Source organism: Bubalus kerabau, chromosome 10, assembly GCF_029407905.1.
Source record: "Bubalus kerabau isolate K-KA32 ecotype Philippines breed swamp buffalo chromosome 10, PCC_UOA_SB_1v2, whole genome shotgun sequence".
NCBI classification, from domain to species: Eukaryota; Metazoa; Chordata; class Mammalia; order Artiodactyla; family Bovidae; genus Bubalus; species Bubalus kerabau.
In genome coordinates, this window is record NC_073633.1 from 48,035,738 (window position 1) to 48,047,891 (window position 12,154).

General features: G+C 36.9%; 1 protein-coding gene across 1 annotated transcript in view; it reads right to left on the reverse strand.

The window, feature by feature from the left end:
• The window catches only part of SOS2 (SOS Ras/Rho guanine nucleotide exchange factor 2), a 105,575-nt gene that overhangs the window by 61,579 nt on the left and 31,842 nt on the right, over window positions 1-12,154 (reverse strand). The window contains exon 5 of the mRNA XM_055537576.1: window positions 3,263-3,466. Coding sequence (XP_055393551.1) covers window positions 3,263-3,466 — 204 coding nt within the window. The remainder of the gene's footprint in view (window positions 1-3,262; window positions 3,467-12,154) is intronic.

Here is a 12,154-nt window from a genome sequence, read left to right on the forward strand (position 1 = left end):
TTTGAGGAGGGATTAAAGATTTCAGTCAAGCTCTTCAGTGTGAATTTTATCTGGGTTAAAACATGTTAAATACTCTGGAAACAAGAAGACCATGTGACTGATTATCTAGGTTATAGCCAACTAGTATTCATTCTGCATCTGGTAATGGAAACATGGATTAAGGAACCTAACAGACTTGAGCTTGGATCCTTGTCCCACTACTTGCTAGGTGAATGACTCTGGATTAGGACAATAATAACAGCTAACATTTCTTGGTCACTTACTATGTTCCAGGCACTATTATAAGTATCTGACATGTAAGTTCATAACAGATTAGCTACTATCATCATCTTCATTTTACGAATGAGAAAACAGAGGCACAGAGCAATTATGTAATTTGTCCATGGTCACACAGCTGGTATATTAAGACCTATCTCATAAGGTTTTTAAGAGAATGAAATGAGATGATTTCTACAAAATGCTCCTGGTATATATTAGGCCTTCCACAAATGTGAGTTTTCTGAAGACACAGGGGTAGGGGTAGACCCCAAAGGAGTAAATTAAGATTAACAGTCATTAATTCTTTTATCAAATATTACTGAATTCTATGCTCTGATCTTAGATGGTCTTTATTTCAAAAGTTTACAGTCTCATCTATGTTGAAAAAATATAATATAGAGATAAAGGGATTCCCTCTTTCTCTTGACTCTTTAGTATTTAATGAAAATTTTCTGTCAAGTCAGCACAAATTCAGTGAAAAAAGAACCATAAAAATTAATTCTTGAGGAATGAAAACTGATGGGATGAACAAAAGGTAAAGAGGATAATAGTTCCAGCAATTATTATTAGCTAACAGCATTTATTAAGTTTTTAATTCTTCATACACTTTAGATAAAACCCAATTGTGGTATAAAAGAATCAAGTTCAACCTCCGTAAGTAACTTATCATGTCATAACTATTTTGTGTCTATTTCCTCACCAGTAAAGTCGAGATGATAATACCTGTCCTACCTAGCTCAGAGAATTTTTAAGGGTCACACAAAATAGGACAGTACTTTGAAAAACATAAAAATGTTAACTACTTAAGGCAGTGTGTCCAGTAGAAATTATTATCAAATGTTAAACTAAACATGCATTTTTTAAAAAAAGGATAAAAGCCAATTAAAACATCTTACATTTTCATTAATAACCTCAGATATGCAGATGATACCACCCTAATGGCAGAAAGTGAAGAGGAACTAAAGAGTCTCTTGATGAAGGTGAGAGAGGAGAGTGAAAAAGCTGGCTTAAAATTCAACTTTCATAAAATGAAGATCATAGCATCCAGTCCCATCACTTCATGGCAAATAGATGGGGGAAAAATAGAAACAGTGACAGACTATTTTCTAGGGCTCCAAAATCACTGTGGACAGTGACTCTAGCATGAAATTAAAAGACTTGCTCCTTGGCAAGAAAGTTATGACAAACCTAGACAGCATATTAAGAAGAAAAGACATCTCTTTGCCGACAAAGGGTCATATAATCAAAGCTATGAATTTTCCAGTAGTCATGTGCAGATGTGAGGGTTGGACCATAAAGAAGGCTGAGCACCAAAAAATTGATGGTTTTGAATTGTGGTGCTGGAGAAGACTCTTGAGAGTCCCTTGGACAGCAAGGAGGTTAAACCAGTCAGTCCTAAAAGAAATCAACCCTGAATATTCATTGGAAGGACTGATGCTGAAGCTCCAATACTTTGGCCACCTGATGTAAAGAACCAACTCATGGGAAAAGATCCTGATGCTGGGAAAGATTGAGGGCAGGAGGAAAGGGGATGAGAGAGGATGAGAGGCTTGGATGGCATCACCAACTGGATGGACATGGGTTTGAACAAACTCTGGGAGATCATGAAGGACAGAGAAGCCTGGCGTGCTGCAGTCCATGGGGTTAAAAAGAATCGGACACAATTTAGGGACTGAACACATACACTCACACACACAATAGTTATTTGGGAGAGGAAGTCAGGAGGTAAGAGAAAAGCTAAGAATTTAAAGTGAAAGACACTCAGACATCCAAGGGAAAATAGATCATGTAAGAAAGGAAGGAAAGAAAAAGAAATCTAAACAAACACAGTATCTGTCTAGATAGATTCCTTAGAAAACTACAGAGGTTAGAAAAACATGGACAAGACTCTGCTGGATCCCCATCATAATTCATCCCATTCCTACCCGGCAGAGTAGAACTCTGCCCCTCTGCCTTTGTTTATGAGACATTCTGCATAAACTTTTATTCTTAAAAAGTCTCACTATTAAAATTTTATGCTACTCTAAAGTACTTACCAAAAGACGGGACAAAATGTATATCTTTCTTTTCTAGACCATACATTTCTTTCACCATCTTCAAATGAATAACTATAAATCTCAAATATTGCACAGTAGAAAGATTTTATTCCAGTGTAATTCCCCTAATTTTGTGTTTAATTTTCATTGCCACTGAACATATTAGTGTAACAATCCATGTACTAAAAAACCTACAACATGATTTTGTCACAGAAATCAGGGCAAAGCTCTGTAAGAAATCAATTGATTAAAGTTGATAACTTTATTTCAAAAAAAAAAACCTCCCACAATATCCCCAGTGTTCACAGCAGCATTATTTACAATTACCAAGATATGGAAGAAACTTAAGTTGTCCCTCAACAGATGAATGAATAAAGAAGTGGTATATATACACAATGGAATACTATGCAGCCATAAAAAGATGAAATTTTGCCATTTGCAGCAACATGGATGGACTTGGGAGGGCTAAATGAATTAAGTTAGACAGAGAAAGACAAGTATCAACTATATATGGAATCTAAAAAATACAATAAGCTAGTGACTATAACAAAAAAGAAGCAGACTCACAGATATAGAGGACAAACTAGTGGTTACCATTGTGGGGGACAGAGGCAATATAGGGGTGGGGAAGTGGTAGGTAAAAACTATCGAGTGTAAGATTGGCTACCAGGATGTATTGTACAACATGAGGAATATAGCCAATAACTTATACTAACGATAAATGGAGTATAAACTTTAAAACTTGTGAATCACTATGCTGTATACCTACAACTCATTCGGGAATGTGTATCAACTATATTTCAATAAAAAACTGAAAAAATTTAAATAAAGCCAAACAATACCACAGTACTATATAAAACCATATGTTTTACATACTCATTAAGTTTATAAAGTTATTATTTATGATTTTTAAGCTACTATCTGACATTTGGGGGCAGACAGACTTTCAAACCCAAATAGGTACTTACAGAAGGTTTAAACAGCTTTCTGTCAGAAAGAAAAGCTTCTCGAAACACTTTTATGATCATATTTAGTTCCCGTAGATACTGTCTTTCTTCTGCAATTTCAGTTCTAACAAGATCATAGTAGTTTAATTCGCCTGAAGAACTAGGTTCATCTTCACAAAGAGAAACCAAGCCTATGTCATCCTGATCAAACATGTCCATCAAAACCTAAGAAATATAAATCAGTAATGAATAAACTTATCTTACTTACTGTTACAGGACCATTTCAAAGTACTTGGAATTAAAATATTATTAAACAATGGGAGCTATGTGTATTATAGGCCAAATTTATAAAAGAAAACTAAAGAGAAATATGAAAAGCTAAAGTAAGATAATGTTCAAATAAAACTGGATATAGAAAAATAAATATTTATGAAAATAAATCTAAGTGAAATACATATATACACATATTATGTACACAAATACATGTGTGTCTGTGTGTATATAAATATATATATACATACATGTAAACACAAAATTTACAATAGCAAAAAGAGTACACATTTGGAGAACAAATCTGTAGAATTGTTCTGAACAAATCAGAACAATCTGAGCTAAAAATCACAGTTCTATCATTTACCTGTGATTATAGACAATATAATATTTTCAAATATTCCTTCGAAAGTCAGATCCCTTATATGTAGGTAATTGATGAAAGAATTCAGTGAGGTAAAGGACATAGAATGCATACAATTATGACTAGCAAATAATAGGCATTAAAAATAGTAGTTCTTTATCCTACTGTAAGAATGCTTAGGGGCACTTAAGTGGAGTTTAAAGGAGAAAAATGAAACAAGGCAAAAATATAGTAATAGCATGATGCTTTTCTGAGGCATATTTACTACATTAACAACTGCTATAGAAAGTTCATTTGTTAAAATCAAGCATCCCACAGATGCTTAAATTGCTATAGTGACAATTTCCCCTTTCAGGAAAGAATAAAGATTGGTACTATGGACTTGAGTCAACCAACACTTAGTAGCTAGATGTATATTAAAGTCAATAGGAAAAAGGTGACCATACTTTTTAGAATTAAAAATATTGATAGTTTAAAAATAAAAGAAAAATTGGACCTACTTAATTATATACGCATGACTAACTGAAAACTACTTTCTTAAAATTTAAGAGAAAAAAAAAAAAAGCACATTTCCAAAAAGGAAGCTCTAAAAGTAAAACAATTAAGAGAATGAGCAAATTCTGACAATATGAGATATTCATTTATTCTCAAAAATATCTACTGATCACCAGAAATTGTGCCAGATGTTGGTAAGATATAGCAATAAGCAAAATAAACATGAATTCTGCTTTCCTGATCTTTTAAATCTAACTCAAAAATATTTCTTAAAGCTGGTCAGTTCTCTGCATTACTCTCCAAGCTTCAAATCAGACTATTAAGCAGCCATATCACCTCTTAGAAGGTCTTGCAATATGACCTCCTTGCCACAGGTTTCTTCCCAACCCCAGTTCCAAAATTATGTTCCTAAAACCAAATTGTGTCACATCCTACATAAACATGATACTGGATTTCATTGCTTTTAGTATACAATTCTAATTTCATGAAGATAAAGCCACTTACAATTTAACCCCGGCCTACCTCCCCAGCCTCATCTCCTGTGATACTCTAAAATCCCTCTTCTCTTCATTGCCCCCTCCATGCAACTCGCCCTCCTGCAACTGAACATCATTGCCTCCCATTCTCAGCCACTTAAGACCTTTGAAGAAACCACTGGGGCTGCACAGGGAATTAGCTAATGGTTTTAGGCAGGCACACAAAAGAATGGAAAGTATGACACAGAACTGTCTGCTCTTCCCCACTAGAGATATTTTTAAAGTAGTCTGTACTTTGTATCTCTAATTTCTTAGTTCTCAAGCTCACCACTCTACTGAAACTCACTAATAATGTCTGAATATCTTTTTGTTTTCTCTAGTTATTAACACAGCTAACCAGAACCTCTTAAAACTTTCTCTTCCCTTGGCTTCTCATACACCATTCTGTCAGTGAGGCCTCCTTCTCTACTGCTTACCTTCCCTGCCACCCACTGAAGGGTCCCATTTTTGGAACTGTTTTGGCCCCATGACACCCAAAATCCTGAATGTAAATGCTACAGGAGTCAGGCAGATGACACATCATATTAATACAGAAGAGGTGACAGGCAGTGTGGCAAACTAGAAGGTGCGGACCTAAACAGGAAAGTGTGCTCAACGGTAGCTATTTTATCAGGCATTTTGATTTTCTTTTTCAAGAGAGTCTGAAATCTAGATTTTATGTAGAACTTTCATTATTTTTAAATATAAACAGATTGCAAATAATTCAAAATTTTAAAAAATAAACCTGGAGCCCCTATTCACTAGGTGGAGAACCCCTATTCACTAGCAGGCCATCAGTCTGAAACATGTACTATATTTTCTTCTGTATGAGCTCACCTTCTTAGATGATTATCAATCACTAGATAATGACTCCCTAAATATTTATGTCAGAATCTCCCTGGAATCCAGACAAGTGCTATGAAAGGCTGGCTAGGTATCTCTCTGTCTGACAAACCCATACATGTACACTCCACTTCAGAATCACTAATCAAGCATCATCTACTTCATAGCTAGAAAACTTGTCCTTACCCTAGACTTAACACTTCTCAACTTACACACCAAATCAGTCCCCAAATCCTTTTAACTCCAACTCACAAACAGCTCTTAAAACTGGTCAGGTCCTTCTATTCCCTTGTCTAGAACATCTTCTCTAACTTCTCTTTCCTTCCAACTCTCACATTTATTCACCTGATAAATCCTTAGTAATTTTCATCACTTAGCTCAAATAAAATTGTCTTTGTATAGCTTTTCCCAACTCTTCCTGAACTCCTCCATTAAAATCTTTTCCCTGGCTTCAGTCCTCCATAAGCATCCCCTCTCTTTTCTATATAAGCACCTAACTTATACTGACATATCTACAGATAAGAGCCGTAATTTCATCTTAAAATCCACAACATTTGATGCACAGTAAATGCACAAAAGATACCTGCTTAAACAGCATACATATATTGTATGTTTGCAAATTGCTAAGAAGCACAAGCTGGAATCAAGATTGCCAGGAGAAATATCAATAACTTCAGATATCCAAATGACACCACCCTTATGGCAGAAAGTGAAGAGGAACTAAAAAGCCTCTTGATGAAAGTCAAAGAGGAGAGTGAAAAAGTTGGCTTAAAGCTCAACATTCAGAAAACGAAGATCATGGCATCTGGTCCCATCACTTCATGGGAAATCGATGGGGAAACAGTGGAAAGAGTGTCAGACTTGATTTTGGGGGGCTCCAAAATCACTGCAGATGGTGATTGCAGCCACGAAATTAAAAGACACTTACTCCTTGGAAGGAAAGTTATGACCAACCTAGAGAGCATATTCAAAAGCAGAGACATTAGTTTGCCAACAAAGGTCCGTCTAGTCAAGGCTATGGTTTTTCCAGTGGTCATGTATGGATGTGAGAGTTGGACTGTGAAGAAAGCTGAGCGCCAAAGAATTGATGCTTTTGAACTGTGGTGTTGGAGAAGACCTTGAGAGTCCCTTGGACTGCAAGGAGATCCAATCAGTTTATCCTAAAGGAGATCAGTCCTGGGTGTTCATTGGAAGGACTGATGCTAAAGCTGAAACTCCAATACTTTGTGAGTTGGAGCTGAAACTCCAATACTTTGCACCTCATGAAAAGAGATGACTCATTGGAAAAGCCCTGATGCTGGGAGGGATTGGGGGCAGGAGGAAAAGGGGACGACAGAGGATGAGATGGCTGGATGCCATCACTGACAAGATGGACGTGAGTTTGAGTAAACTCTGGAAGTTGGTGATGGAGAGGGAGGCCTGGCGTGCTGCGATTCATGGGGTCGCAAAGAGTCGGACACGACTAAGCGACTGAACTGAACTGAACTTGCTAAGACTTGTAATGACTTGCAATAGCCTTCCCAGGTGGCTCAGGAGTGAAGAATCCACCTGCTAATGGAGGAACCACATTGGAGACAGGGGTTTGATCCCTCGATAGGGAAGATATCTTGGGGGAGGAAATGGCAACCCACTCCAGTATTCTTGCTGGGATAATCCCATGGACAGAGGAGCCTGGTGGGCTGTAGTCCATGGGACTGTAAAGAGTCAGACACAACTGAGTGACTGAGCAGACATAAGACTTGTAATGAACGGCTAAAGACTAACTGAGTTAAGGATCAGAATAAATGTTAGGACAATAAAAGCAGTTCTTGGTCATGTTCACAAGAATAGTAAAGGAGAATCAGTTCTTGAAACAGATGGAATAATATTACAACAAAAGAAAAAATATAGAAGAACTCAACTCCTATTACATCTGGGTCCACAGAAATAATCTTCAGAACAGCTCTGTGCTCTTACTCTCTCTTGCCTTGCATCAGTTCAGTTCAGTTGCTCAGTCGTGTCCGACTCTTTGTGACCCCATGAATCACAGCACGTCAGGCCTCCCTGTCCATCACCAACTCCAGGAGTTCACTCAAACCCATGTCCATTGAGTCAGTGATGGCATCCAGCCATCTCATCCTCTGTTGTCCCCTTCTCCTCCTGCCCCCAATCCCTCCCAGCATCAGGGCTTTTCCAATGAGTCAACTCTTCGCATGAGGTGGCCAAAGTATTGGAGTTTCAGCTTCAGCATCAGTCCTTCCAATGAACACCCAGGACTGATCTCCTTTAGGATGGACTGCTTGGATCTCCTTGCAGTCCAAGGGACTCTCAAGGTCTTCTCCAACACCACAGTTCAAAAGCATCAATTCTTCGGTGCTCAGCTTTCTTCCCAGTCCAACTCTCACATCCATACATGACCACTGGAAAAACCATAGCCTTGACTAGACGGACCTTTGTTGGCAAAGTAATGTCTCTGCTTTTGAATATGCTCTCTAGGTTGGTCATAACCTTCCTTCCAAGGAGTAAATGTCTTTTAATTTCGTGGCTGCAATCACCATCTGCAGTGATTTTGGAGCCCCCCAAAATCAAGTCTGACACTCTTTCCACTGTTTCCCCATCGATTTCCCATGAAGTGATGGGACCAGATGCCATGATCTTCGTTTTCTGAATGTTGAGCTTTAAGCCAACTTTTTCACTCTCCTCTTTGACTTTCATCAAGAGGCTTTTTAGTTCCTCTTTACTTTCTGCCATAAGGGTGGTGTCATCTGCATATCTGAGGTTACTGATATTTCTCCTGGCAATCTTGATTCCAGCTTGTGCTTCTTCCAGCCCAGGGTTTCTCATGATGTACTCTGCATGTAAGTTAAATTAGCAGGGTGACAAAATACAGCCTTAATGTACTCCTTTTCCTATTTGGAACCAGTCTGTTGCTTCCTGACCTGCATATAGGTTTCTCAAGAGGCAGGTCAGGTGGTCTGGTATTCTCATCTCTTTCAGAATTTTCCACAGTTTATTGTGATCCACACAGTCAAAGGCTTTGCCTTGCTTAAACATCAAATTTCCTCTTAAGTATATATTTTCTATTTTTCCAATATGAATATTATTTTCCTTAATAGTGAAAATATATGAAGGGTTGAGCTTTAAAATTCCTTCCTATTATCATATACCTATTCTCAGGAATCTCTGATGGGCCAGAATACATCATATAGTCAAATGCTGCTTTTTTTAAGTGCAGAAAAAAACTTGATTCTCAAGTTCTCTGTCAAATTATATGACTTTGTCTGGGAAACTAGAGAACCTCTAGAAAGCACTTATTTGAACAGTTTATTAAACAGATGGCTTGTAAGTTCCTCAAACAGTGCTCACAGGAAATCAGTTTAGATTTACTAAGATCACACCATATCACACTAGTCTCATTACTCCATTCACATGACTAGTCCCACAAATAAAGTCATTTGGATCTCTGCTATACGTATGACAGTCTCTTGTGACAAATTTGGAATCACAGGAGGAAAGGATGGGCAAACTATAGTCCACAGTCCACAATGAGCCTACTGCCTTTTGTATAAATAAAGTTTTACTAGAACACAGCCTAAACTCATTGTTTTATGGCTGCTTTCTTGCCATGAAAGCAAAGATGAGTGGTTCCAAGAAAGGCAAATATATAAATACATAGCCCACAAAACCTAAAATATTCATCCACCTATCTGGTCCTTTACAGATAAAGCCTGCTGATACCCGAATTACACAAAGAGGTGAAATGGCAGCTGACTAAAAGCCCATAGTGAAAAAAAGTGGTAATTTATTAATCTAAAAGAATGCCTCTAATAACATTATGTGAGGAATATCATCTATTATACTTTTTATAATATTTTTAATAAATAATTCAAACTGAAACAAACTAAGTTTCTTAGACTGGCATATATTATAAAAAGCTAGTAGGATATCTACAATGATGAATAACAAAATCAGATTTTTATAATATCTTGATATGCTGAAAACATAGTCTCAATAACAGTATTAAGTTTTAGAGAGATAAATTTGAATTCAAACTTGGATGAAAAAAAAATATACCAACAGCACACATTGTAAGAAATCAAAGATATAACATACTAGTACCTCACATGAAAAGTCCTAGGGAGTTGAGATATATAACATACTAGCATCTCCTGTGAAAAGTCCTAGGGAGTTGAGACATCTGTAAATGCATTAAGTAAACAGAACAACATGTGCACTCTAAAAAGTTAATAGTAAAATAATAAAAGAACATCATATCGAATAAAGGAAGTAGGCATTTCATTGCACTTTGTGTGGTCAGAACAAATCTAGACTGTTGTCTTTATTTTTGAAATCACAGTCTAAGAGCAATTCAAAGAAAATCTGAAAATCATGTCAAAAAGATTGGTTTGCAAAGTCTCAAAAGGTGAAAATTTAGTACATGGAAAAATGCTTTAATAACAGAATGACTTATTCTGAAAAACAGTTTCATCTTATCTAATGTAGTCCAGAGGAGAGAATTAGGGAATCAAAGTTAATAGGAAAGTCAGATGAAAACTGACTTTTTATATATAGGATGAGTAAATAACAAGGTCCTACTGTATAGTAGAAACTATATATATAAGAAACTATATTTAATATCCTATGATAAACTGTAATAGAAAAAAGAATATATATATATATATATATATATATAACTAAGTCACTTTGCTGCACAATAGAAATTAAACACAACATTGTAAATCAATTATATTTCAGTAAAAAAATTTTTAATGCATGCCATACTTGATATTTATAGTTCTACTACAGGTTTGTACCCTACAAATGCACTGAATTTTAATAATTCTCTTTTGGATAATTCCATCCAAAAAATTTTTTAAAAAGCATGATGTGTTTAAAATTGTACATATTGATTTATCAAGTATATTCTTGCTAATAAAAAACAGCTAGTCTAGAAAAAAGTTAATAGGAAAGTTAATTTTAACTCTCTATGAGGAAGACATTTCACCTAACTAGAATTCTATAAAAATGAATAGAAGTTTTATGAGCAATAAGCTCCCCAGTGCTCAAACAGATGCTATGTGACTACCACCTGTCAGTTTGCGTATAGATCTGGTCTCTTGTAATTCTGAGACTGTGTAATTGTCTAAGAATTTAACTACTTTTGCTTTTTAAAAGAGTCAGAGAAAAGTTAACTGACTCAGATATAGAATAAAGTCTCCCCTTCCCACAGTCTCTCAATAATCCCATGCAAGGCCACTATTCAGGGCAGGGAGAGTGGAGGAATGGGGCAAATAAAGGAGGAATCCCTGCATGAGGGTGTGGGGAAAAGCTGCAGCGCCCCATCTCAGTGTGCTAGTTCCTGAGAGGAGTAGGGAGGGTGTTTACAGGAGTGTAGGGTTGGGGCACAAGATGTTAGCGATCAATCAGAGTATAGAGACTATCCATAGAATAGGAGAGCTTGATGCAGGGTGCTGGAGCCCTAGTGGGTAAGGAGGGTATTTGCACGGGAAGTTGGTCCAGCAGCAGTGGACCAAGATGGGATTGCCAGAATTTGAGGAGGGTTAGGAGAAAGCATACAAAGAAGGAGAAGGGTTTCTATGCCAAAATAGGGTGTCTACACCAGTGTGGGGAGATAGGCCTGCTGGGAGACTGGTCACATACAGAAGTGTTGATCAAACAAACAAATATATTAAGAAAAACAGGAGCCAGGTTTCTCACTATCAGATAACAGAATTACAAATGCAAAAAAGGGGAGGCGAAAATGAAGTCTGTGGTAATGAACCTGGATTGAAGAGAACTCATCTAAAGATACCTAAGATATAAATATAGATGTATATGTATGTGTTATTATTGTTGTCTCAGTCACTAAGTTTTGTCTGACACTTTCGTGACCCCATGGACTGTAGTCTGCCAGGCTCCTCTGTCCACGGGATTTCTCAGGCAAGAATACTGGAGTGGGTTGCCATTTCCTTCTCCACGGGATCTACCCAATCCAGGGATTAAACCCACATCTCTTGCTTTGGCAGGCAGATTCTTTACCACTGAGCCACCAGGGAAGCCCATGTATGTATGTATACACACACACACACACACACACACACACACACACACATATTCCCTAATTTTGACATTAGAGAGATCCAAGGAGTAACACTCCAATATCAATGAGCTCATCGAGCACCAAGATCATGGTTTCTAAATACCATTCTCCACTAAAAGGAACCAGGAATTTTTAGAAAATAACTAATTCCAGGCTTGAGTAGCCAGGTAAAGAACAAGTTGAATCTGGAGCATCTTATGCCAAAAGAGAGACAGGGACAGAGAAGCAAACTGAAGGGGCTCCCACTGGTCAACTTGAGACAATATGAATATCAAAATAACTAATAAAGTAACAAGTTATGTTTCACTAAATAAAATAAGAATCAATGAGTCCATATTAAAATAAAT